At 51.0% G+C, this 27,162-nt stretch overlaps 1 protein-coding gene across 2 annotated transcripts; it reads left to right on the forward strand.

Annotated features, from left to right (window-relative positions):
• Window positions 1-5,222: 5,222 nt before the first annotated feature.
• Vsx2 (visual system homeobox 2) lies at window positions 5,223-26,210 on the forward strand. 2 transcript variants are annotated; one of them, XM_090345386.1, is made up of 5 exons: window positions 5,223-5,592; window positions 6,787-6,871; window positions 10,278-10,401; window positions 24,958-25,138; window positions 25,828-26,210. In XM_090345386.1, exons 1-5 carry the CDS (start codon window positions 5,223-5,225, stop codon window positions 26,208-26,210), a joined length of 1,143 nt encoding a protein of 380 aa, XP_090201512.1. The 2 variants fall into 2 exon arrangements, with proteins under 2 accessions (XP_090201512.1, XP_090201513.1); XM_090345387.1 differs by having other exon boundaries at window positions 25,885-26,210.
• The last annotated feature ends 952 nt before the right edge of the window (window positions 26,211-27,162 follow it).

A 27,162-nucleotide genomic window follows, 5' to 3' on the forward strand; every position in this document is an offset into this window, starting at 1 on the left:
AGACAGCCAGGCAGACAGACAGATAAGAAAGAAAGAAGAGGGCCAGGAGTTTGGCCTAGTGGTTAAAGTGCTTGCCTAGCATGCACGAAGACCCGGGTTCGATTCCTTGGTACCACATAGATAGAAGAAAGCCGGAAGTGGTGCTGAGGCTCAAGTGGTAGAGCTCTAGCCTTGAGAAAGTCCAAGGACAGGGCTCAGGCCCTGAGCCCAAGCCCAGGACTGGCAAAAAAAAAAAAAAATGAAAGAAGAAATGCAGCATAATCAGACTCTACTTTAGCTCTTGAAAGCTGTGTGTTTATGGGGAGATCTTACAGCAACTCTGATTATTTGCTTGTTGTGGAGGGCTTCAGATCTCAATCCCCTGAGTGTCTAGAATTAAAGGCCTGAGCCATTAATGTCTGTCCTCCTTTATTATTTGAAAAATAATGCACATCTCTCAAGGTAGTTAGGAGGATTTGCTGAGACAAAGCCAAGAAGTCCAGAATGTAATCAATGTTCCAAGTATGTCAGTTAAATGTGAACCAAAATCCCTTTTGAAGAGGCTTGACGTGCTGCTTAGTAGAATAGCACTTGCCTAGCATGTGCATGGCCCTGAGTTCGAGCCTAGCATTATAAAAATAGAATACCTCTTAGCATAAGCATGTTTACTGAACAAATGAAATAGAATGCCTGGCCCAATGGCAGATGACAGGGGGCGGAACCATCAGCACCTCAGGCAGGGTCATCCTGAGGCTGTCCAGGGAAGACCATCCAGAACAATGAGAGATGAAATTTAGTCCCTGGCGGGTTAGCCCAACATACACAAGAGCATTTTAAAAAAGTGAAACACAGTTATAGTGACAGACTAATAATGGGATTATTGATTTAAGCATAGATCCTTTCTCTTCCCCATCTTTCCCAGCCCCTCCCCTCAAAAAAAAAAACAAAAACCAACTTTGTTGCCAATTGCTACTCGAATTGGGGAGACAGCAGCTAGAAGAATGCTGTGGCTGCTGTTGGAGCTAAAAAGACCAGATCTGAGGCAAATAAGAGAAACAGTATCTTCTTCCTGTCCTCCTTCCCTGGCTTTTGTAACAACGGGGACAATCCCTGATCTCTTAGAGAAGTTGAGTGGATTAAATGTGATAAAGAACTTGCTAGTCATTAAGAGTATTAAGGGTCTGAGCATAGTATATACACCTGTAATCCCAGCATCTTGGGAGGCAGAGTTAGGAGGCCGACTCATTACATAACTCTTGGCAGGCCTTCATTGTTTTCTAATCTTCATGACCATTTGGTGAGACTGCTACTATCATTGTCCCTGTTTCATAGTGGAGGGAGGAAACTGAGGCACAGACAGGCTGGACAGCTACCCCAGTTACCAAGCAATTGATAGAGCAGGAGCCTGGAGCTGAACCTCTAATCTCTAACCTCTGTGCTGACTCTGGGGTGCCAGGAGATGATCCCAGCTTGGGTGCAGGCTATTTGGTAAGTGTAGCAATCAAAGCTGAGACAGAAGGTAAACGATGGCCTCAACGCAGAGCCAGGATTTGAATCCAGTGTGAGCAAGCTAATGCCTCTGAACAGGGTATACTTTAATTCCTCCCAGCCCAAACTTTGGGGGCCACCTTCTCTTAGCCCTCCTGTGCTGCACACATATCTTGAGTCTGGATCTGGCCCTAACTGGGCAGCTGTGGAGCAGGAACAAGGACTATGCACAATCAAGGCAGCACCCATTCCCCCCCTTCCCCTATCATGTCCAGGAACTAGACAGAGCCAGGAGTCCAGGTCCCAAGGTAACACTGGTGCTAGGCCCTCCCTCCCCCCACAGCCTCTGGAAAGGGGCTGGCCCCCACTCCCCTAGGGCAGCAGAGTAACTGTCTCCTTGGGACTGGGACCTGGCAGCTTCACACAGAGGGATTGGTCATGAGATTTTTCATCCTCATCTCCTGCAGGAGCTGAGTTCATCACTCACACACTGGTTTCCATCACTCACGTCCTTGCCCATCGGCTGGCATCTGGCTCATCGTGACTGTCTCGTGATCACTCAGAGACATGACAGATGCCATTAACGTAACATCCCCCATCCATCGGTCCTGGGTAGGCTGGTATGAAGAGAGGGATGGACTCAAAAGAGAGCAGCTCTGACATCAGACAGTTCAGGATGAGTTTGGCCTCTGCTGCTCTCTTGCCAGGTAACCTTTCTTCTCTTGGATTTTTTGGCCCAAGTTGGCTTTGAACCATGATCCTTAGTTTTCAGCCCCCTGAGTAGCTAGGATTACATGCATGAGCCATCAACATCTGGCTGGTGAGATTCTTAGTCCCAAGTAACCATCAAAGAGCTGGAAGTAGAAGAATGATTCAAATGGCAGAGCAATCAGCCTTAATTGAAAATGCTATGGGACAGTGCTCAGGCCCAGTGTTCAAGCCCCAGTACTGGCATCATACACACACACACACACACACACACACACACACACACACACACACACACACACACAGAGAGAGAGAGAGAGAGAGAGAGAGAGAGAGAGAGAGAGAGAGAGAGAGAGAGAAATTCTGGTGGGTAAGGACAGCATTGCTGTTTACATTGTTGTTGTGTGAGCGGTAACACAGAACTGAGCTCCAGAGAATACAAGGCAAAAGGTGCCCTGAGATTGCAGATCCCTGACCTGCACCTTGTAAGTGACACTTGCTGAGCCAACTCTTACGTGTGGAAACAAGGTGATAATGAATGGGACTGTTGGGAGGACCAGCAGGCATAGCATTCTAACAAGAACAGCCACAGTACTTATCCCCAGACTGCCTGCACTGTGCGATGCTCTGGCTAAATCCAGCTCTCACCTCCACCATACCTGAGCTGGTGAGCTGCACAGAGAACCCACCTCACCATAGCTTTGTTAACAAGAACTAATTTCCACACCCTGCAGGGTCTCTTTTGCTTCTCAGTTGGACCTTACAGCAGCCACAGAAGATGCCAGACACCTTGGTAATGGACCAGAAATAGAGAATTTCCTTCTATTTAGGGTTTGCAACTGACTGAAGAAGAAATCCTGAATGGAGTCCTCCTCCTCCTCTTCCTCCTTCTCTTCCTCCTCGTCCTCCTCCTTCTCTTCCTCCTCGTCCTCTTCCTCCTCCTTCTCTTCCTCCTCCTCGTCCTCCTCCTTCTCTTCCTTCTCCTCCTCTTCCTCCTCCTCCTCCTCCTCCTCCTCCTTTTGCCAGTCCTGGGGCTTAAACTCAGTATCTGGGCACTGTCCATGAGTTTCTTTTGCTCAAGGCCAGCACTCTACCACGTCTGTGAATGTGGTACTGAGGAATCTAACCCAGGGCTTCATGCGTGCTAGGCAAGCATTGTAGCACTAGACCACACTCCCAGCCAATGGATTCTCTTTCTAACCTGGTTTTCCAATTGCTGCCCAAAGCCACTGAGTTTGTCTCTGTCTCCCCTCAAACAGTGTCTTTGAAAAAAAAATTGAGTAAAACCTGCTGTAAGCTAGGCACAGCAGAGGAGGGATTCCCAAGATAGATCAGAGGGTTTTTCCATTTCAGTTTCCAGGGGGACTAGTGGAAGTGCAGAGTACAAGGGTACAGGGGCTCCAGGGTGGCTCTCCTTTGCTGATGACACTGTGACCATGTTCTGCTCTGAGCCCTCAAGCAGGAGCACTGTGGGAAAACCGACACTCCACTGCCATTTTCTAAACTCAGGAGTCACTGTCCTGACGGAGGCCCCACTCTGCAGAAAAGCCGAGTCCTGCTGCCTCTGGCTACTTTTCAACTGGTCCCACTGTGCACTTCCACAGCTTCTGGAGCAGGCAGTGATCAAAGAGTCCCCATTACATGGAGAAAGAAGCGCATACCCTGCCTCCTCCCTCTCTCTCCCCAGCAAGCCCCCAGCCTCTTTATTCCATTTGCTCAATAAACTCTGAAATTTCTTTACTGCGGAACCCTAGAGCCTAGCCACTAGGTTACTTGAATACACATTACTTGAATAACTGGATGGCAGCATAAATAACATCCTCTGATGAAAGCTGGCCACACTTCATACTTACTCTTGAAAGACATCCAGAAGTTCAAGGTTTGCAAGGTGTGGCGTTGAAGGCCTGTAGTTCAGTTAGAGGTTGACAGGGAGGAAGGTAGGTAGTGGACTATATAGTGACCATTAATTCCCTCCCCCAAAAAAAGAGGGGGGAGAAAAAAAGAAGTGTTCATCCTCCCAAAGACCCTCATCAGGGTCTTATTTCCAATCATTTGATCATGTACTCATTGATTGGCTGAGCTTAGTTATTGTCCATTGTTGCTGCTGGTCCTGGGGCTTGAACAGAGCCTTGTGATCTGGCTTGGCTTTCTTTATCTCACTCAGGGCTGGTGCTCTGGCTGCTTGAACCGGTCCTTCACTTCTGGCTTTCTACTGGCAAATTGGAGATCAAAGTGTCACAGACTTTTCTGTCAATGATGCTTTCAACCTTCCAGATAGCTAGGATTACAAGCATTGAGTGCCTGGATTGATTGCGCTAATTTGTGTTGTTGTTATTATTATTATTATTATTTATTACTATTATTATTATTATTAAGCAGATCTACTGAACTGAGCATTGTGTTTCGTGCTGGGGAGACGTACCCCCACTCCCATCCCTGCCTCTTTGGCCCCTTCCTCTATCCCTACAGCCACAGCAAACACTGCTCAAGGCCCTCCCGTCTCCCTTGTTCAGCCTTCTATACTCATCCTGTATTTGGGCCTCTTTGAGGCTGCTGGCCGGTGTAAGAGTTAAGGGAGGGGAGGAGATCTCCCCGTGTCTGGCCTCCCCTCTTAGCCCATGGTCCCACCCCAGGGACCTTTCTGGGCCAATCCAGGGACAAGTCAGGTCAGGCCCTATCCATTCTGCCTTCCAGAACAAACTCTGAACCTGGTGGTGTGCTGCTCGCTGGGGTGCCGGCAAGGGCGTCCTGGGGAGGCCGCGGCGCTGGTCCTCGGGTCCCGCAGCGCCCAGGCCCCTCCGCGCCGCCTGCGGCCGAGCTGCCAGCTTTTTTGGAATTCCTAATCGCTCCTGGCCCCGGTGATTGGCTGTTCGGCTCTGACCCCACTTGGGCTGCAGCCTGGTTGGATAAAAAGGGAATCTCCTTGGGGCTCCAGAGCTTTAGACACCGGAGGGGGCACCTGGGACCAACTTCGCAAATCGGGGAGCCCGGCGGGGGGGTGGGGGAGCCAAAGACCTGCGGCCTCAGCCCCTCCGAAGGACCGGGAGATGACGGGCAAAGCGGGAGAAGCGCTGAGCAAACCCAAGTCGGAGACAGTGGCCAAGAGTACCTCGGGGGGCGCCCCGGCCAGGTGCACAGGGTTCGGCATCCAGGAGATCCTGGGCTTGAACAAGGAGCCCCCGAGCTCCCATCCGCGGGCCGCCCTCGACGGCCTGGCCCCTGGGCACTTGCTGGCGGCGCGCTCGGTGCTCAGCCCCGCAGGAGTGGGCGGCATGGGGCTGCTGGGACCCGGGGGGCTCCCCGGCTTCTACGCGCAGCCCACCTTTCTGGAAGTGCTGTCCGACCCGCAGAGCATCCACTTGCAGCCTCTGGGCAGAGCATCGGGGCCGCTGGACGCCAACCAGACGGCCAGCTCGGGTAGGTGAGGGCGAGGCTGCGGGGCTGCGGGACGCGAGTCGGGGGCGCCGTAGGCGCTCGTCTCCCCCGGGAGAAAAGTTGGTGCCGGCCAAGGGGTCGCAGCCCCGGCCGGCACCCAGCAGACTGGGGGAGCAGGACCTCGGAGCCCAGCGGGTTTCGGCCTCGGGGATCCCACCGCAGCTCATGGCCGGCTTGGCCGCAGCGCCCCGTGCGGGGCCCTCTGCTCGGCAGGCTCCGGGTGTGGGAGTCCCGACCCGAGGATGTGCTGCAGGCTTGGGGGGGGGGTCCCTATCTTCGCCGCAGGGCCCGGCCTCAGCGCTCGGCACGAGGGTGGTTCGGGAAGCGGGTGTCGATTCTGGCCCCAGCTCTGTGACCAAAGTTGACTTTGGATAAGCCGTGGCACTGCGCAGCTGGGGTTTGTTTTTCCCCCAGGATGTCGGGGTGTGGGGGGGAGGCTACCGCAGCAGGCTAAACTGCCGCCACCTAAACCTGCAAAGAGCCTCAATACACCGGATCCGACCGGGTCTTTCTAGGGTTGGGGGACCCTGGCTGACTTCGCCGGGACCGCTTTCCCCGCTGTGCGTCTAGGCCCGCGGGCTCCTGTGCGCTCTCGGCATTCCCCCGACTTTTCGCTTCATCATCATCATCATCATCATCATCATCATCATCATCATCATCATATCTCGATTGTCGTATTGGCTTGAAGGCAGGTGGCCCTGTCTCAGCCTTTCCAACCTCGAGCGGGGGACTCGTTTTGGTGCCTGTTTCACTGACTCGGCTGCTCCCAGCCCTTTCCAGAGCCCATCTCCCGACGACCCGGCCCACTCCTCGGGCCGGCTCCGGTACCTTGGACTCTGAGCGCAGAGCCAGGACGGCCGCGGGGCTCCTGGGACACCCCTGAGCTCGCCCGGGTCACCCACCATCCCCCTTGCCTCCTGGCGCGCTGGGGCCTTGGCCTCTCTTGCAACGAAATCTGTTGCAAACGTGCAGATTCCGGCGCTCTCGCGGGTGGGGTCGCCGAGGGTTGGGAATGGGGGCCGCCACCGGGGCCCTGCAGGGCTTGGAGGGCTTCCGGGGAGACGGCAGGCCCGCGGGTCCCGGGGCGGGCGCCCGGTGGGGCCCCTCACGGGCTCGGGCGCCGCGGAGCGCGCTCCCCATTCTCTGCGTGTACCCCCGCCCCTGTCCGCTTTTCAGATTCGGAAGATGTTTCTTCCAGTGATCGGAAGATGTCCAAATCGGCTTTAAACCAGACCAAGAAACGGAAGAAGCGGCGACACCGGTAAGGCCCCCGCGGCGCTTTCCAGCCCACCCGCCGTCTCGGCGGCGCCCGGTTCCGGCTTCGGCCCCCTCCGACCCTATTTTCACGAGTCTCAGAGGTGAGGTCCGGGGCCACCGCCGATCGCACCGGGGTGTTGCGTTGTGAGCGGGGCCGATCTTCGTCTCTGGCGCCCAGCCGTCCCGGACCCGGGCGAGGAGGCCGTGGGAGCCGCAGGCAAAGGCCGCCATCAGAGACTGGGAGGTGGCAGTCCCGGGTCCAAGAACCAAGCAGACCCGGAGGCCGGCGGATGGGCTCCCGCCCAGGCAGGCTCCCTATCCCCCGCCCGGCGCCCTCGCCTCCGGTCCGGGGTCCTGGGGCTCCCCGCCAACTCCGCAGCTTTCTGCCCCCAACGCTGCCCAAGCCCCCGCGCGGCCTCTGAGCTCCCGGGATATTTTTCTTTCGACTTCTGCTCTTTCGTAGCGAATCGCTACCCATCCATGAACCTCAGTTTCCCAATCTGTAAACCGCGGGTGGGCGGAGACTGGATGGTCGCACCAGCTCAAATCTGGCTGGAGCGGGGTTAGAGTGTCTGGAAGTTGAGGAGGAAGAGGGAATTGTTTTACATAGAATTAGGATTGCGAGCACAAAATTAAAATTCAAAAGGCATCGAAAGGTTCGGTCCTGAAAGGCTAGGCTCCCTTCTGGAGCCCGCCCAGCTCCCCCAGACCTCCATCCATTCCCCGCCCCATTAGCACCACTGCAATCTGCCACGGGTTCCTGGCGGAAATTCACGAGGATGTGAAGGACCTCAAGGAAAGTGAAGCAAAACTCTGGGCTGTTTCCCCCACCTTTGCGTCCTCGGGGAGGGGTGCTCTCTGGCTTCTGCCTTTACGGATCCCCTTCCGTCTCCCCAAAACGACCTCTCCCTCTCCCTGATTTTCTCCCTTATCTCTCAGAAACACTCCTGACCTCCGCCTTTGGCATCTCTGGCCCCACAGGTTCTGGCTTGGTTTTGAGGGCCTTGCGCATTGCCACAGGCAACTGATATAGTTCCGTTTATTTTATTTTTAAACGAAAACTTTTTTTTTGTTAGTCCAGTTCCTGGTCCTTCACATTCAATTATTCACTGAACAAATTTTCACAAAAATGCCTTCAACCCCCCCCTCTTTTTTTTTTTTTTGCCCCGAACTGGTGGTGGGTGGGTGAACCTGTCAGCTTCCCGGAGCTGGTGACAGAGGAGGTGGTAGGAGGGAGCTCTCCCTAGACTAGCATGGAGAGCCTGGAAAAAAGCATCCCAAAACTTGGTGTGCTGGAATAGCATCACTTATTTCCCTCTGTGCGCTTAGAGATAGATACGAACCCCCCCCCCACACACACACCAAGCTCCAAGTTCATGCTTTAGGTCTCTTCTTTATGCTCTGTCTGCGAGCTGCCAGTCTTCCTATCCAGGAAAACGGGGGCTCTGGAGGATGGGGAGTGGACAGGAAAACAATCCATCAGAGCTGGTAGATTTACCACCTTGGGTTTCTTGTCTTTTTCTGGTGAGTGAAGGGAACAGATAGAAGATTGGGAAGGAGAATGGCTCCTGCCGCTGATACAGAGGTTTTTCAGGAGGAAAAATAGATGTTCCCGTGAGCTTCTCTCCTTTGGGGAGTTTAAGATCCCAGGATCTGCCACTGAGAGGTGGGGCTTGCTAGCACCCGATTTAGGGGTGCAGTGGGGATGGAGCAGAAATGGTGGCAGCCTCTGAGATTTTGCACTGTCAGAAGCTCAGTTTGAGGTGAGACAGCGGGTGCCAGGGAAGTCTGGGGCTCCGCTTCAGCCAGGAGCGGAGTAGGGGTCCCTGATGGAGAGAAAGCATATCACCAACCCGTGGGCCACCACTGTATTGGGAAATAGGGAACGTTTGGGGGAATTTGCGGTTTCTTCCATAGGTTTTATTGTTTGGGGTTTGGGTTTTTTTTCTTCTTCTTTAATGGGAGCTCTTCTGAGAAGCCAGCCATTGCGCAATGGCTCTAAATGACCTTCAATCAGCTCTCCCTTTTGACTTTGGCCAGGTCACCCTATCCTGTGTGTCCCAGTTTCCCTGATTTTGAAAATGATTTGCTGATTTTGATTGTAGTTTGATGATCAGTTCAGGGGCCTTTCAACAAGAGAGAAATAGAAAGTAACACATGTTCACAAAACTGAAGAATTAACTTCCTATGTACATAAGAATCTCACACATCTGCCTCAAGAGAACAGACAGAAGGATTTCCAATGAAGCCAGGTGTTCTGGGTGAAGCGTGTGCTTTTCTCACAGCTTGGCTGTGGGGCTAATCACAGCAGTGAGTCCAGGGAGTCTGTGAGTCCAGAACTGCTATGCTGATCCTAGGCTCCAAACCCCAAGGAATATAATGTGTGGTAGCTGGCTATTTTGCCTGTTGGTTTATTGAGGTGGGGGCAGGAAAAGGACCAGCTGGTGGAATCATCAGCTAAAGAGAAACCCTTGTGCTTTTTAAGTGGGTTAAGAAAGAGGGTTTCTAAACCCCTTAACATTGGAGGCAATTTTTGATGTGCATATTTATTTGAATATTTTTCTAGGTTGAGTGAGTATGCTTTTGTGAGTTTTTTTTAAGCAGGTCTTTAAAGCAGTTTATGACATAAACAGATCAATGTGAACTCTTCTGTAGCCTAGGTGGAACCACCCCTCTTCCACCCCTGAGGGTAGCTGAATAGTGGTAGGTGTGGGTGGGGACAGAGAAAGAGCAAAGGGAAAGAAGCAGCACTGGTCATTCCTGGCTGCTTCACAGACACTATGACTGCCTTTGAGTTGGTGAACTTAAAACTTTTTATGGGTATCTGGGGAAGCAGGTGGGGTGGGATGGGCTTCATTTTTTTCCATAAGGCCCCCTTTATTTGTTTGAGAGAAAACAAGGGTCTTTCTGTAATCTTCTAACACAATCTCTCTCCCTCCACGCCCCCCCTCTTCTTTGTGCCAGTCCTAAGGTTTGAACTCAGGGCCTGGGTGCTGTCCCTGAGATTTTTTTTTTCCCTCAAGATTAGTGCTATTCCACTTTGAGCTATAGCTCCATTTCTGGCTTTTTGGTGGTTAATTGGAGATAAGACTCTCAGACTTTCCTGACTGCTGGTTTCGAACCACAATCCTCAGACCTTAGCCTCCTGAGTAGAAATCTTCCTTCTTAGCATTCTTTTGCTCAGAGCACTTCTAGAAAAAATTCTCAATAGGAAAGGGTTGGCCTTGAATGAAGAGATCAGAGATCTAAGCTCTGTATGTGTGAGTCAGGGGGAGGGGAGGGAGAAGAAGGGAAGGAGGAAGAGAAAAAAGATTATATTGACTATCCTAAGCCTGAATAGGGCTCTCCTTTCCAAGGCAGTCTCATTTGGTTTCCAAGGCCCTGAATGTCTGTTCTTGCTCCCCCCTCAGGACAATCTTCACTTCCTACCAGCTAGAGGAGCTGGAGAAGGCATTCAACGAGGCTCACTACCCAGATGTCTATGCCCGGGAGATGCTGGCCATGAAAACAGAGCTGCCAGAAGACAGAATACAGGTAACCCTGAGTTGTCCCCCCACCAGACATCTCCATCTCTAGGGTCCCAGAAACCCATGAGACTACCTCCTATTCCTGATATGGGAAAACGATCATATCCTGGGGAAGGGTGGTTTATTTTAAGCTGACAGGTGTTGGCTTTCACCTTTCTTGTAAGGTGGGCACTGTGGAGGGAACAAGAGGCTTTGCAGATGCCTGGCCTGCTGGTCCTGACTAGCCGAGTATATCACATAACCCCTGAGCGGCTGGTGAGGAAAGAGAGAGCTCGGGTGGGGTGTGAAGCTGGGGTCTTCGCCACTGTGTGTACCTGTGCTAAGGTGAGAGGCAGCCTCAGGCTGCTCTGGGTGACTGTAAAGGGAATGAGGCTTCTTTTCCTGACAAGGCGGGTTTCCCTCCCTGCCCCCCACCTCAATCTCCATCCCATCCAGCTGCATGACCTCTCTTAGCTCCTTTCACAAGGCAGCTGCTGCTCCTGCCCTGAGCTCCTCTCCATTGCTTCATTACTTCTCCCTGGTCCAGCCTGGGATGGGGCCTGGGCCAAGTGTCTGAGAGTGGACTCACCGAGGCCCTCCTTGTTCTGTACCCTAACAAGCCACTGGCCTGGACTGCTATGTTCTCGTTGTGGTAGATGCAGCTACAGCAGGGCCCTCCCCAGTCTAGAAGCCCACAGCAGGGCTAGAGAAGAATGTCCATCACTTCCCTGAGAGGAAATCTGATAGTTTCCAGGCAGCATATCCATGGAGCAGAAGAGAATGGGATGAACTTTTCCAAAAGAGCTTCAGATAGCTCCAGGGGCTAAGACCCTGCTGGAGCTCAGAGCGCAGAGCTGGGGGCCTGACTTTATGAAACCCTTGGGTTTCCTTCTCGTCTCCAAATCAGGTGCTTCTTGTCTCCAGATGTGCTGTATGCTGGGTAGGGTAGGGAGGGCTGTAGCTACAGAAGGAACTAGAGGTATGTGGTTGCTTCATATTCTTTCACTGAAGGACCAGAGAACAGAAAATAGAGCTGTGAGCTGCTTTTTTCAAAAGGGCCTTCCTCTTCCTGAAAAATCTATTAACAATTGGAACTCACAGCTTTAGACATTAACAATAAGCTCAATTATTCATAAGCAGATTACATTTGGTGCATTTATCCACAGTGGCCTGGAACCATCTTCTTTCATCCAGTTGGACTCTGTGGGTTGATTATGAATTGTGTGGTTGCACGCACATACACACACATGTAGGCACATGCACAATGCACATGTACATGGTGCACCTGTGTGCAGGAAGGAGGGGCCTGTGGGTTGTATGTCAAGGACTGTAAATGTATGGCAGTAACCCCTGCCTTGCATTCAGTAGCACCAAGTTGGCCATTGCAGATATCTGTGGGGCCCCCATTAACAGACCCACATTCACACTATTGATTACAAAAAGGAACCTCTGGTAAGCCAAGCTCAGAGAGATAAATGGTGCAGCTTCCTCTCATCTGCAGAAGCTAGATCTGGAATACACTGGGACATGATAAATTATACAGGATTTTAGGCATTCACACACAAAATGAGACCAAAGGTGGATACTCTTAAAGGAGGAACACCAAGACTCAATGCCTAGGTATATCTGATCATATAAAAATAATATTTATTGAAATAAACTAAAGGAAATAGAAATTAGAGAGGTTTTTTTTGCTTGTTGTTAAAAAATAAAAAGAAGAGCAGGGAAGTGATGGCTCATGCCTATAATCCTAGCTACTTAGGAGGCTGAGATCTGAGGATTGTGGTTCAAAGTTAGACCAGGCAGAAAAGTCTCTGTGAGACTGTTCTCTCCAATTAACCACTCAAAAACTGACTAACACTTGAGCACAAAGAGGCTCAGGGACAGCCCGAAGTTCAAGCCCTACAACCAACAACAAGAAGAAAAATGAATTTTAAAGACCCTCGTCCCTGGTCTCTTGCAGTAGGGAGTCTAAAATCTGGTTGTGGTGGTGGCAAACGGGAAGCTGCTGAGCTTAGCATTTGGGGTAAGACTGTCCTTCCACCACACTTTCGTGGCCACAGATGCCCTAGCAGGCCCCTGCCAGGCTTCATTAGGTTGCCTTGAAACAATCTGTAGGAAGTGCTGAAAGCCACCAGGACCACCAGCACAGCTGGGTATGTTGAGTGAAGGATGTTTATTCACTTGGGACTGGGAGGGTGAGTGACAGACTTGCAGATATGGGAGAGATGGACCAGGAGACTTGAAGATGCTTCAGCACCATAGAGCTAAATACTGCCCCCTTGAAAGCATTGGTAACCTCCATGCAGTTTACCTAGTAGCCTGGGAAAGGTCTTGATATACATGAGGAACAAGCCCAGCTATAATTTCCAAAGCATGTGCCAGGTGTTCTAAACACACCACATTCACAGGCAAGGGGCAGGATGATAGAGTTTAAGGGGACAGTGGCACTGGATGCAGGCTGTCTGGGTTCACAGCTGGTCGTCCCACCCTTAGCCCCCCAGTCTTCATGTGCTCAGTGGGAAAGAATAGCATCTCACAGAGACAAAGAGCCAGAGTGAACTGTGTCGCAAATAGTGCAGGCCCCTGGCCTCTACTCAGTCAGGCTCAGCTCTGACCTCCTCAAATCCCAGTGACAGCAGATAGAGACATCCACCTGCTTTAGAACAGAGAAAGCAGGCTGTGCAGATGCTAAGGGAGGGCCACAGGCTGGAATCAAGCCTGAGTCTGAAGCCCATCCTTCCACCACTGGCTTCGTGGGTTTGAAGCCTTGTTTTGACATGAAGCTAGAAGGACAGAGGTAGATTGAGGTCAGGAAAGAATCCTGCATTACAGTGTCTTTATCATAATCATCAGTACTTACAGCCTTCTGGGCACTGTGGGAAAAGAGGAAAGGGAAGGAGTGGGGAGGGAAGCAAAAGGGGAAAAGAAAAAAATGCTCATAGACTAGGGATATAGGTCAATGGTAGAGTGCTTGCATAGCACTAAATAAAGAATAAACACCCCAAATTCACTTGTAGCAAGACTTCTACATTTTTTGGCTCTTAAGTGGCTGATTTTAAGTGGCTGGAGATTCAGCTCAGGGCCTGGATGCTGTCCCTTGGAATTTTCACTCAAGGCTAGTGTTGTATAAGCAGAGCTCTACTTCTGTCAGGTGGTTAACTGGAAATAAACATCTCTTGAATTTTCCTACCTGAGCTGGTTTTGAACCTCTATCCTCAGATCTCAGCCTCCTGAGTAGTTAAAATGAAAGGTATGAGCCACTGGTGCCTGGCCAAAGCTATTTCTTGAATGGGCAAATTTATGTGCATGAGGGAAAACTGAATCCCTCCCCTCAGCAGCCCTCAGGTGCTAACCAGTGACTTGGGTGTCCTTCTAGAGCTAGTTCAGGTGCACTCAACAGAGTCCACAGAACACGGAAGCTAGGGACTACTCCTCCCCAGTGACAGAGGCGCCCTGCGGCAAGGGCTTCCACTCTTGCTCCCAGGGCTCCTTCCTCATCATCATTCCTCCTCCGTGTGGCATCAGTGCACCTGAAAGTGGACAGCTACCATTCCAGGGCCTGTTGCCAGCCTGCCCACCCCAAATTGTGTGTGTGTGTGTGTGTGTGTGTGTGTGTGTGTGTGTGTGTGTGTGTGTGCGCGCGCATGTATGTTAGGATAGCAGTGAAATGGAAAGTGGATTAGTTTTGTGGTTTTGCAGTAATGGGAATTAAATCGTGGTCTCCTCCCATTTCCTGGCAACTGCACCACACTGGAACCATGACTGAATGGATCTCAAGGAAGGGGGTCTGAAATCTACGTCTGGCCTGAGATCGTTAGTTATGGCAGAGGTCAGGCCACTTCTCATGTGTGGGCCTAATGAAAGAGGCAGAATGGACTTTATCAAGGTCCTCTCACCAGTCCCTGCCTGGGGCTGCCCTAGGGAGGGGTACAGGTCAGGTGGAGTTGACCGGTGTTGAGATACATAGCCATACGAGGCCAAGCCAAGCCATGGAATCCCTGGGTATATCTGCAGCCTGCTTTCCCAAGTCTAATGGCAACCCACAGTGATTCCATGTAGGCCAGGCACACCTACTTCCCTTCTTTGTTTCACAGCCAGAGAGCCAAATTGAACCCCTAATGACTCAGTTGTAAAATAACATTTTTCTGAATTGCTAACTTCATAAGGGTATTATGAACTAGGCACTGGTGATTCACACTTGCAATCTCTAATTAACCACCAAAAACATGACAATGGTTCCAGTGGTAGAGTGCTAGCCTTGAGTAAAAAATAAAATAAAAAAATAAAAACAAGTAAGAGCACGGGGCTCTTAGTTCAAGCCCCAGTGCCTGCACAAAATAAACAATACATAGAGTAAAGGTATTGGGATTATTATCCCACCAATCAATTGCCTTCCAGGCCTGTGACATTTGAGCCTCACAATACTAGACGGGCCTTAATGTCATGTCCATTTTCTAGATAAGGAAACTGAGGGGATGAGAGGCAGTCAGTAATAGACAAGAATTCTGACCTCATATGAGATCTGATGACATTTTAATAGATAAATGTGGCAGTGACTAGAGCAAGGCCTTGCTCCATTGCTCTGTGGGCTGGGAAGGGAGAGCAAAATGTGCTGATAGGATAAAACGAGTTCAAGTTCCCATAAGACTTGAGTATAGTCATCTTTAAGTAGTGAATTCTGGGTATGGAATTATGGAACTTCCAGGCAGCTGCCAGCTGTAAGAGACAGGAAATGGGTTTCTAAATGGGTTTATTTCCTCTGTAGATTCACTTGTTACTGCAGTTGTGAGATTCGAATATATACCTGTATTGCCTTATTTGTATTTTTCCCTTATCAAATCCTTGCTGGGTATAAAAATGCAAACACAGAGCTCTGGACGGGCAGTGTGAACAGAGCCCACATCTCACCTCTTGGCACCTTTGTGTATAGGAAAAGCTAAGCCTTGGATCCACTGGTATTGTTCTACTTACCTAAGTTTTCCTACTAAGGACAAGGATAAGAGTGTCAGAACATACATGACAAAAGTTTAAAAGAGTTGTCTAGGCCAGGAGTTTGGCCTAGCGGTAAGAGTGCTTGCCTAGCATGCATGAAGACCTGGGTTCGATTCCTTGGTACCATATACATAGAAAAAGCCAGAAATGGTGTTCTGGATTAAGTGGTAGAGCTCTAGCCTTAAGACAGTCCAAGGACAGTGCTCAGACCCAGAGTTCAAGCCCCAGGACTGGCATTAAAAAAAAAAAAAAAAGAGTTGTCTAGATAGGAAGGCTTTGCAGTAGTTCAGCCCAGGAAGCTTATTGGCATCTTCAGGACAGCTTTATAGAATTTGTCCCCACTTCTCCCACACACACCTAGCAATCCTAGTTTAAGGGTTTTGGAGTTGAGCCTTGGCATCTGTACATTTTAAGTCTCTCTAAGTGATGCTGTGTGAATCACTGGGTTGGAGGCCTGTGGTTAAATTTTAGATGAGTTAGTAGGAGTGAGATAAAGTGGACTCTGGATAATAAGGTGGGGGTGAGGAAGGAAATCATTTGTCAGGGGTGCTTGGAAGGATGCTTCCTGGAGCTGTGTGGAATTGTAGGCAGAGCTGCCCCCTGGTGGACATCAGAGACTCTGAGCCTCAAACTAAGCAGGAAGGAGTCTGCTGAAACAGTGTCAATAAGTGCTTAGTGGCTGTGGGGTATTGCATCATGCCAACTGGGAGCTCAGATTTATTAGCTTTCAACCAGAGGAGAAGAAAGGAGCTGGGTGAACGGCATGGGTGCTGCTATATGGCTAATAGAGCCAGGCCTGGTGAAAGCTGGACTTGTAATCCCAGTGCATGGGAGGTGCAGGCAGGAGGATTTTCAATCAGAGTGAGACAATGGCTCAAAAAGAGGACTAGCCAGGTGCTGGTGGCTCACACCTGTAAAGCTAGTTACTTAGGAAGCTGAGATCTGAGGACTGAGGTTCAAAGCCAGCCCAGGCAGGAAAGTGGTGAGACTCTTACCTCCAATTAACCAAAAAAGCAGGAAGTAGAGCTGTTGTTCAAGACGTAAAGCACTGGTCCACGCCCCGAGTTCAAGCCTAAGGACTGACATACAAAGAGACAGAAGGAAAGAGAGGTAGAAGAAGAAGGAGAGTGGGGAGGGAAAAGGAAAGGGAGAAGGAGGAGAGTGGGGAGGGAGAGGGAGAGGCAAAGTAAAGTTGTGGTAGCAAAATGACTACCAGAATGGGAAAATGGCATTTAGCATGTCAGATGGCTACTATAGGAAGAGTGATCTTAAAAAGAGAACAGAAAGGGGCCAGAGCCAGGAGTGGTGGCTCACGCCTGTAATCCTAGCTACTCGGGAGGCTGAGATCTGAGGATCACGGTTCAAAGCAAGCCAGGGCACAAGAGGACCCCAGACTTTTATTTCCAATTAGCCTCTAGAAAATGGGAAGTGGGGCTTGGCTCAAGGGTAGGATGGTAGCCTTGAGCTGAAGAGCTCAGGAATAACACCCAGGCCCAAGGGTAGGGCGATAGCTGTGAGCTAAAGAGCTGAGGGATAGCGCCCAGGCAGAGTTCAAGCCCCATGACCCACAAAAAAAAGAGGGGGCAGGAGTTTGACCTAGTGGTAGAATGCTTGCCTAGCATTCACGAAAACTTGGGTTCGAGTCTTCACTACCACGTACATAGAAAAAAGCTGGAAGTGGTGCCATTGCTCAAGTGGTAGAGCGCTAGCCTTGAAAAAGCCTAAGAACAATGCTCAGGCCCTGAGTTCAAGGCCCAGGACAGAGAGAGGGGGGGGGAACAAAAGGTGTCTTGGAAGTCCTTGAGTAGTCCTGGGACTATTGTCCTGTGGCATTTCTAGGATGGGGACCTATAGAGTAGAAACTCTGATCATATTGGGACACGTGGTGAGAGGGGCTACGGAGCATGGCCTCACCTATACCTGCTGGGAACCAGTGGTTCATGCCTGGAATCCTAAGCGGAGATCTCAGGGTTGCCATTCAAAGGCAGCCTAGTCAGGAAAGTCTATTGAGGCTCCTGTCTCCAGTTAGCCACCTAGAAGCCAGAAGTAGAGATGTGGCTGAAGTAAGAACGCCAGCCTCGAGAGAGAAAAAACCTAATGAACAGCATCTAAGCCCTGAGGGCACCAAAAATAAGTAACTAAAAAACATACGGGGCTGAGATCTGAGGATCGCTGTTTAAAGCCAGCCCAGGCACTAGAGTCTGTGAGACTCTTATCTCCAATAAGCCATCAGAAAACTGAACGTGGCCCTGTGGCTCTAAGTGGTAGAGTGCTAGCCTTGAGCCGATGAGCTCCGGGACAGTGCTCAGGCCTAGAGCTCAAGCCCTATGACCACAAAAACAAAAACAAACCAACAACAAAGCAGTGAGGAGAGCCGGCAGGGCAGCCCAGCCTGCCATCCATGTGCCTGGCACCAGAAAATCATCTATATGAAAAGAAGCCCTGGGCTGCCCACCTGGCAGTACAGCCACCTTCTGCCACCCCAGCTTCAGACAGGAAGCCTGATGCCTCCTGCCAATGCCTCCTATTACCTCCGGGGTACCTCCTCTGTGAGGAGCCATGCCCAGAAACCCAGTCTCCCACCCAAGCCAGAAGAGCCTCCCTGCTGGCCTTTGCCTGCTACTCCAACCCTGAGGAGCCTTGGTGTCACATTAGCACCTCTCTCTGACTTCTGTTAAGGTAGGGTTTGGATCCTGACTGGGGAGGAACTTCTAGAAACCAAGCCAACAGGAGAGCAAGAGAGGGTTTCAAGGAAAATCTCAAGGGGTTCTCAGCCCCAAAAGCCCAAATAGAAAAGGGGTCTACAAGAACTCTCCAAAATGGGGGATAAAGGGTCCAGATTTAGCAAGAGGTGCTAGAAAGCAAGACCAAGACACTTTAGTCCACCAAGTTTGTCAGGTGTCACTCATGTGGCTTTTAGTACATGCCAGGTATTTCTAGTACTGGGACCTGAACTCAGAGCCTGACGATCATATTTGCCTCATTCACTCAAGGCTGGTACTCTACCACCTGAGCCACACCTCCACTTTTAGAGTTTTGCTGGTTAATTTGTTGAAATATCTCATAAGACTTTTCTGCCCAGACTGGCTTCAAACCACGATCATGAGATCTTTGCCTCCTGAGTAATTAGGATTATAAGCACGAGCCATTAGTAACACCCCACACACACACACAAACACACGCTTTCTTTAATATAATTTTCCCTACAGATCTGCCAGGAGGTGGTGCCACCGGGCAGATGAGGAGTGGGAAACCTAGTCCCAGAACTGCAGAATCAGAGCTGGTTGCAGGACAGGCTCAGAAGGGCTTTGCTGGCGTGTGAGCCTTCAGGGCCTGGCCTATGCTACAAATGTGTGTGGATCTCAGGAGCACCTGCTCTTAAAGCTGAGAACTGGGGTGTAGCCCAGTGGTAGAGTGCTTGCCTCTTATGCATAGAAGGATCCAACTTTGTTCTCCAGGAATGGGGGAAAAAAATGAAAGCCTGAAAGTTAGCTCCGTTCTTTCCCCTTTGTCATGGACTGGCTGTCATTATTACTGCCAGTCCAGCCTAGAGAAGGACACATGGAGGAGAGCAGAGGGGCAGGTATGCCTGCTGTTGACTAGCCTGCTGCCTGGGCAAACTCCTATTCTGTGCCTCCACTGGAGTAATAATAGCATTTATTGAGCGTCTTATGCATGAAGAGCACTACTGGTGCGAGGTACGCTCACACATTGCATGTAATCTTCAAAGAAATTTCAAATGTCTACACAGTCAGCCCTCAGTCTCCGAGGGGCTCAGTTCCAGCCTCTCTGTCAGCCTCTCTTTAACAGAAAATGGCACAGAATGGGTCAAGTAGCTCAGGGCACAGGGCTTGCTCAATGTGTGTGAGGACCTGGGTTTAAGGCCACGAGCCTCCATTGCCAAAATAACCAGAAAAAAAGCCAGACTGGAGGCATGGAGTGAGACACAAGGCTCTGAGTTCAAGCCTTAGTGCTGTAAAAATAAATAGCATTTGCACAGAATAATAATATTATCTTGTATGTTTGACCTAACCTTTACATCACTTATAATACCTATCATGCTGAAATAACTATTATAATGTGTTGTTTAAGAAATGGTGACTTACAAAAATGTCTCTACATACTCCGTTTAGATGCAATTTTTTTTTCAGTATCTCCACTTGAACCCACAACCATAGAATCCGTGGATAGGAAGAGCTAAGTACACACACACACACTCAGGACCTGGGCATTGTCCCTGAGCTTTTGCACTCATGGTTAGTGCTCTACCAGTTTGAACCACAGGGCCACTTCCGGTTTTCTGGAGATTAATCGAAGATAAGCGTCTCACAGACTTTCCTGTCCGGGCTGGTTTTGAACTGAGATCATCAGATCTCAGCCTCCTGAGTAGCTAGGATTACAGAGATGAACCACTGACACCCAGATCTGAGTCTTTTCTTATTTTTGGTTTGAAGAGCCTAAGATAGAGAAGTCCATTAATGTGTGTGAGATCACATGGCAGGTTTTCTGAGCTTGTAAACCCCAGTTCAGGACCAGCTAAGCTCAGTGCTCTGTAAGTGGTTTCTAAGAAGGAGAGACAGGGAAAGAGGAAGATCAGATAGGGTTCAGTCTAATTCTTTGTCCACTTCTCTCCAAGGCAATCATAGTTTCTTTGCCAAATGTCCTGAAACGAAATGTTTTTGGCTATCCAGGTTTCCTCCATAAATTGGAGCAGCATCTGGTCTTCACAGAGAGCCAGGCGTTCCAGGAACTGGTAATACAGGGTCCAATACCTCCTGGATTGAGCAGCCAGCTGGCACCAGCTCCCCTGGGAGAGTGTCTGCAGGCAAAGACTGATCTACAGACCAGTGATTCATTTGCTCAAATTAGGAGACCCAGAAAAATGGCTGTTTACGCACCCTAGAATAGAATCCCAAGACTGCATCCTTCTTTAGCTTCCTGAAATGCTGTTTCCATGTTACAACCCTACCCCATCTTCAGCTGGACTAGCCAGAACATCTTCCCAAACACTACAGTAGGTATGCAGGCCAGGTGAGTGGAGGAGGTATGAGTGTATGTGTAGTATGTAGTGTGAGGTATGTAGTATGTGTGTATGCATGCATGTATGTATGTATGTGTGTATGTATGTATGCCAGTACTAGGGCTTGAACTCAGGGCCTAGGCACAAACTCAACTTTTTTTTCTTTTTTTGCCAGTCCTGGGCTTGAGCTCAGGGCCTGAGCACTGTCCTTGGACTTTCTTAAGGCTAGAGCTCTACCACTTGAGCCTCAGCACCACTTCCGGCTTTTTTGTATGTATGTGGTACCAAGGAATCGAACCTGGGTCTTTGTGCATGCTAGGCAAGCACTTTAACCACTAGGCCAAACTCCCAGCCCCCAACTTTTTTTTTTCTTGACTAGTGTTCTACCACTTGAGCCACTGCTCTATTTCCAGCTTTTTGGTGGTTAAGTAAAGATAAAGTGCTCACATGCTTTTCTTCCTGGACTGGCTTTGAATTGCAGTACTCAGAGCTCAGTTTCCTGAATAGCTGGGATTACAGGCGTGAGCCTGGATATTTCTGTAGTTTGTGTGTGTGTGTGTGTGTGTGTGTGTGTGTGTGTGTGTGTGTGTGTGCACGTGCACCAATATTAGGGCTTGAACTCAGGGCCTGGTTACTATCCTTTAGATTTTTTGCTCAAAGCTAGTACTCTACCACTTGAATCACATCTCTGCTTCCAGCTTTTTGGTACTTAGAGTCAAGAGTCTCATAGACTGTCCTGCCTGGGCTGGCATTGAACAATGATCCTTGGACCTCAATCTCTTGAATAACTAGGATTATAGGTGTAGCCACCCAAATGCTGAGCTTTTCTGTATTATTATAATTATTTCTATTATTATTATTAGTTGTAGGCTGTAGAACTTGAACTCTGGGCTTGGATGCTGACCCTGAGAGTTTTTTGCCCAAGGCTAGCACTCTACCACTTTGAGCCACAGCTCCTCTTCTAGCTTTTTGTGGTTAATTGGAGATGAGAGTCCCTGCCTGGGCTGGCTTTGAACCACAATCTTCAGACTCAGCCTTCTGAGTAGTTAGGTTTACAGGTGTGAATTTGTGTGTATGTGTGTGTGCGCAGAGAATTCTGGTGGTTAAATAGAGATAAGAGTCTGAATCTCACAAACTTTTGTGCCCAGGCAGGCTGGCTTTGAATCATGATCCTCATATCTTAACCCGTGAGTAGTTAGGATTACATGTGTGAGCTACTGGTGCCTGGCTTATTTCCTATATTTTTATACTCCGTAATCAGCAGCTTCTTCGGGATCCCTAAATCCAAACTGCTGAGAATGAAAAATATTTTCTTAAATATGGCTGAAAATTCACTTGGTGGCAAAAATCTGACCAGACTATGTGCAATTTAGTTATCTCTTTTAGTGTATATATGTATATGTTCTGCCAAAGGCTGTGATTATAAGAGGCTGCTGCTGTACCATGGTATGTGGTATATGCATTGTATGTGTTTCTAACATTATAGACATCTTCCTGGCTTTCCCCAGGGATTGCTGGTAAGGGACTGTCACCTTGTTGGACTACTATGCATTGTAGTCAAGCCTGACATGCTTTTTCCTTACTGTGGAGCAGGTAGCTTGGGTTCTGTTCATGTTCTTGGTGTCTGGAATTCCATGGAATCTACACAAGGACATGGGATTGCCCTTCTATATGGATGGGTCCTTTCAGAGTTTGCCTCTGGGAGAAAGCAACTGGAAGCAAGTGGGCACTTGTAGAGGGGGACCAAGTGCTAACAGGATGGAACAGGAAGACGCCAGAGGTCCCAGACTAACCATGTGCCTGGGGGAGGGCAGACCGTGGACATTCACTCTGTGGCACAGATAGGCTGTCCCGGGGGACATCTAAACGCCGGGCAACACCAGGCTAATATGAAGTCTGAGGAGGCCTTCCACGCAGTGGTGTGTGGAGGACAGCCAACTAGTGGCCCTTTCCCTTGGTAGGGCCACCTGGAGCCACCCCGCCAGGAGGAGGCTTCCCAGCACCTTGGTTCTATGAAATCATCCTGGATCTCAGATGCCAAACCATGGGTGGCAAAAGCTTTCTAACAGCACTGGCCACTGTGCAGGCAGGGGCGCCCTGGGAGTCCCATTTGGGTCAATTTAAGGATGCGTTTGGACGTGGGCTGCTTAGTGGCCTCCCCGGAGCGCCCCCTACCGGTCGTGGCCGGGCCTTGCTCGGTCTCCGATTCCAGCGGCCTCCGGGGCACCCGGCGCTCACTGCGCCTCCTGGCGGCGGCGGCGGGAACCGCAGGATGGAGCCAGCCCAGCGGGCCGCCCCCACCCCACCCACCCCCCACCCCCGGGCTGGGGCTCGCGGGCTCCCCGGCAGCGAAGGGTTAAGCTGTCAGCAGCGCGATGTTAAACAGGTGTCAAAGGCGCCCCATATATCTGCAGATTGAAATCAAATTCTTTGCCGTATAAAAAGATAAATTACCCAGGCGCTGCGGCGCGTCCCACTCATCACGCCAGCGCCAGACGGCAAGCAATTTTTTTTTTTAATGTGCTAACGACCTAATCAAGCAATCAAGTCGGAGAAGATTGCAGAGTGACCGGGGCAGCCATCTGCCAGTGAGCCCCGCATTCATTTCCGCGTCCCCCCCCACCCCCCGTGCGGGGCGGAGTGGGGGTGGGGGGCGGGGGGGGCAGGGAGGGCTGCAGAGGGGGAGGGGAAATCCTAAACAAATTAACACCCAATTTTCCCCGTCTAATTAGTTAAATGAGAAGTGTTTGGGGTCCCCCGGGGAGGGGAAGCGGCTCGTGGCGGGGCGAGCGTGGCCTCCCCAGCATTAATTAGTGCGGGTCAATGCCATGGCTCCCGGGAGAGCAGCCGCTTTAATTTCCCGTGATATTTCAGTGCCTGAGGCCCATCGATTCAAACTGAAATTAACTTATTTTTCAATCAGCCCAGGGCTGCCCCTGGGGGTGACTCTTCTTTTGCTGCCTCCTGAATAGAGCTGGAGCAATTTTTCATCAAAAGCTGATACCTCGGCTGGGCTGCGCAGGGCTGGGGAGGGCCCCGGAGGGAAAGCCCCCCCCCAGGGATAGGAAGTCACCCAGGAAACAGATGGGTTTTCCCCAGCCAGGCCTCTTTCTAAGAACCCCACCCAATGTCCCCAGCAGGCTTTGTCCTCTGGTCTCCCCGGGACCTGAAGAGACAAGAAGTACTTGGGGTCCTGGGGTCGCTTCTTCCCTTAGATGAGAGACCAGGCCCCGGAAATGCCTCAGATGTGTCAGATGCTGAAGCCTCAGGAAAAGTGCTTCTGGAGATCAAGCAATTTTCTCTACCCAAAGCAATCTGAGCTCTTTTCCAGGAAACACATATTCCCCCTATGACCCCCGGCTCATTCTGATCTTGCACTAATCAGCTCAGAGCCCCCCTCCCCCACACACTGAATTCCTCCGGGTATTGGGTATTGGTCCTCATTCTCCCCTCACCCTACAGCCTGGAGAAGTTCCACTTCCTCTTCTGATTGCCAGTACATGCAAGGCAAAGCAACTGGGCAGAGCTGGGCCGGAATAGGGAAGGGATAAGAAAGAAGGCTGGTTCTGGCCTCCGGGAAAGGGCTCCCCTCTTACTCCCTGGCCCCCAAAAATGTCCACTGCCTGGGGCTTCCACTGAAGCTTTCCTGGACTCCTCTGAAAGCAAGGGAGCCCTACTGCCAGTTAGGGACTCTGATCAGTTTTTGTTTTGTTTTTTATCTCTCGTTCTTTCTTTCTTTCTTTCTTTCTTTTTTTGTTGTTGTTGATGGTGGTCATGGGGTTTGAACTCGGCCTGGGTGCTGTCCCTGAGCTCTTCAGCTCAAGGCTACCGCCCTACCCTTAAGCCAAGCAAAACTTCCCTTTTTCTAGAGGTTAATTGGAGATGAGAGTCTCAAGTTCTTTTATGCCTGGGCTGGCTTTGAACCTTGATCCTCAGATCTCAGCCTCCTGAGTAGCTAGGATTATAAGCATGAGCTACCACGCCCAGATTTTTTAAATTTCACTTTATACTTGGGACATGTGAGTATTGGCAAAGCCACAGCCCATTCAGGTTTCCCAGCTGTAAGCCGGGACCACATCAGTCACCAAAGGACATCCTGCTTCAGGGGTCCCTAGCCCATCTCCCTAGATCTGCTTTGCCTAAGCAAAAATAAGGTCCCATTTTCCTCACTGTATTCTTTTTGTTGGGTTTTGTGCCAGCCCTGAGGCTTGACCTCAGGGCCTCCTCCTCTCACTTGATTTTCCACTCAAGGCTGTCATTCTTCCACTTCTGGCTTTTTTGCTGATTAACTGGAATCCCACAGACTTTCCTGCTTGGGCTGCCTTTGAACTAGGGTCATCAGATCTCAGCTTCCTGAATAGCTAAGATTACAGACGTGGGCTCCTCGTACCCAGCTTGCTCACTGTCCCCTCATAGGACTGGAAGTCCTTTTAGAAACCCCCTGAACGTGGGGAGTCTTGGGAACACCAGGGATGGAGCAATTACGAAAGGGTTTCCATCCCAGAGCTTCACAGAGCACAACCCTGACCCCTGACCCCTGGTCTGTGATCTGCTCCTCTGCACTGGCAGGTCTGGTTCCAGAACCGCAGAGCCAAGTGGAGGAAGAGAGAGAAATGCTGGGGCCGGAGCAGCGTCATGGCAGAATACGGGCTGTACGGAGCCATGGTGCGGCACTCTATCCCCCTGCCTGAGTCCATCCTCAAGTCAGCCAAGGATGGCATCATGGACTCCTGTGCCCCGTGGCTACTGGGTAAGAGCCCGCACCCTCCTGGGGGCCTGCCCCTGCAGTGAGGAGAGCGGGATCCCCTCAGATGGGGACAGACCTGGAGTCTGGGCTAGGAGACCTGGCCATAGCAGCCTAACTGGACAGACACTCTCCAGGGTGGGCCTCCATCTCCACTGGGGGTGTAGCAGGGAGGGCTCAGCCTAGTGTCTGTCCTTTACACGTCCTCCCATCCTGGACAGGCCTCGGGGTCCTGTGAGGAGGGTGTGCTCTAGGGTCGGCACCTCTGTTCTCCTTGGCTCTTGAGGGTTTCTAGTGAATGAAACAGCCTGCCTTGAAGCTTAAGGGGACCTGTACATCCCTTTGGCTGCCCAAAAGCAGTCTGTCTCCCGGTTCTCTTCCGCTGCCATCTGATCATGTGTGATAATGGTAGCAGCGTGTTGCGGAGGTTTTAAGGTCTGGAATCCCAGCACAGAGGGGTGGAGAGTATGTTGTATGCTCTAAAGGGATAACCGGTGGGGCCTGGGGCAGATACTCCAGAGTTTTGGAGTGTTCAGGCCTGGTTCTGGCTCTTGGCCTTCAACCTCCCCAGCCTCAGCCATCCTCCCTGCTCCCTGGCCCCAGCCCAGCCCTGGGACTCGTGTGTCTGTAGGATGTGAAGTAAGGCTTTCTGCTCGTCCTTAATTCTGGCCTCTCTCTATCTTTGCTGTTTTCAGTTCAAGATGGCTTTCCCAGGCGCTTTTCTAAACCCGAATACCAACAATTCTTTTTAGGGATGCACAAAAAGTCGCTGGAGGCAGCAGCGGAGTCGGGGAGGAAGCCCGAGGTGGAATGCCAGGCCCTGCCCAAGCTTGACAAGATGGAGCAGGAGGAGCGGGGTGCCGACACCCAGGTGGCCATCTCCCAAGAGGAACTGAGGGAAAACAGCATCGCAGCCCTCCGAGCCAAAGCTCAGGAGCACAGCACCAAAGTGCTGGGGACTGTGTCTGGGCCGGACAGCCTGGCTCGGAACACCGAGAAGCCAGAGGAAGAGGAAGCCATGGAAGAAGATAGGCCAGCTGACAAGCTCAGTCCACCGCAGCTTGAGGACTTGGCTTAGGTCAAAGGGCGCCAGGCTCTGGAGCCCCAGACTGTGCCCCTCCTGGGACCTGTGGTGCTGGGAGGGTCTCTCCAGGCAGGACCGGGCCTGGCTTCTGCCATACTCCCCTGTCCTACAGGCCTTCCCCATGCATTCTAGGTACAGTTCAATTCTGGCTGGAGCTTTGGGCCATACTGAGATATCCTGGACCTAGTCCTGACACTGAAGCCTCCTCCTCCTCCTCATTCTCCTCAGCATCCCTGCCTCAGAAGCCTTCCTGCTGCCCCAACCATCTCCTCAGGCCCCCAGAACCCAGTCCCTTAGCCACTCTCGCTGCTCAAGTCCACCCCTTACTCTGTGCTCTGGCTCTAGCGCCCTCCATCCCAGTTCTCACTGTGTATCTATGGCGTCCACTTGGGGTCAATGTCTAAAGCCTGCAGCAAACACCTAGCCGGCCACAGCCTCGACTCCCATTGAGGGCCTGCAGTCAGGTTCCAGTGTCCTCAGTTCTCAGCCAGTCTTTCCCCGCTTCGGCCTATCCTTCCAGCAGACCCAGGTCTGGGTGCCTGCTTCAAGAATATAGTGCTCTACAGACCCACATACAACCTCGGCCACCCCTGCCCCGCCCTGTTGGCATCCATTTTAAATCTACAAAGTCCCAGCCTGGCTCCTCTGCTCCCCGCCCCTGGTCTCATGCCATGATGTGGTCATCCATGGTTCCCCCCCTCCAGCACAGAGGCCAATACCACATGTGGCCCAATTCCTATGCCCTGCATGAAGGGGCACACTTCTACTGTGGCTCGATGCATCGCTCAGTGGGGACAGGGAAGGCCTCTATCTGGAGCCCTTGGGACCCTAGGCCTGTGGTCTCAATCACTGCAGACCCTCCCCCAACCTTGTGCTGCCTGTGATCTTGACTTGCTGTGCAAAGCCCACTTCCTACAGAGCTTCTTGTAAACTACTGGTTCGCATG

The sequence above is a fragment of the Megascapheus bottae genome, chromosome 14, assembly GCF_031878675.1.
Source record: "Megascapheus bottae isolate mThoBot1 chromosome 14, mThoBot2.hap1, whole genome shotgun sequence".
Taxonomy (NCBI): domain Eukaryota; kingdom Metazoa; phylum Chordata; class Mammalia; order Rodentia; family Geomyidae; genus Megascapheus; species Megascapheus bottae.

Coding starts and splice junctions, on each gene's coding strand:
- Vsx2 (XM_090345386.1), top strand. CDS start 5,223: ATGACGGGCAAAGCGGGAGAAGCGCTGAGCAAACCCAAGTCGGAGACA. Junction 5,593..6,786: donor CAACCAGACGGCCAGCTCGG/GTAGGTGAGGGC, acceptor TCCGCTTTTCAG/ATTCGGAAGATGTTTCTTCC. Junction 10,402..24,957: donor TGCCAGAAGACAGAATACAG/GTAACCCTGAGT, acceptor CTGCACTGGCAG/GTCTGGTTCCAGAACCGCAG.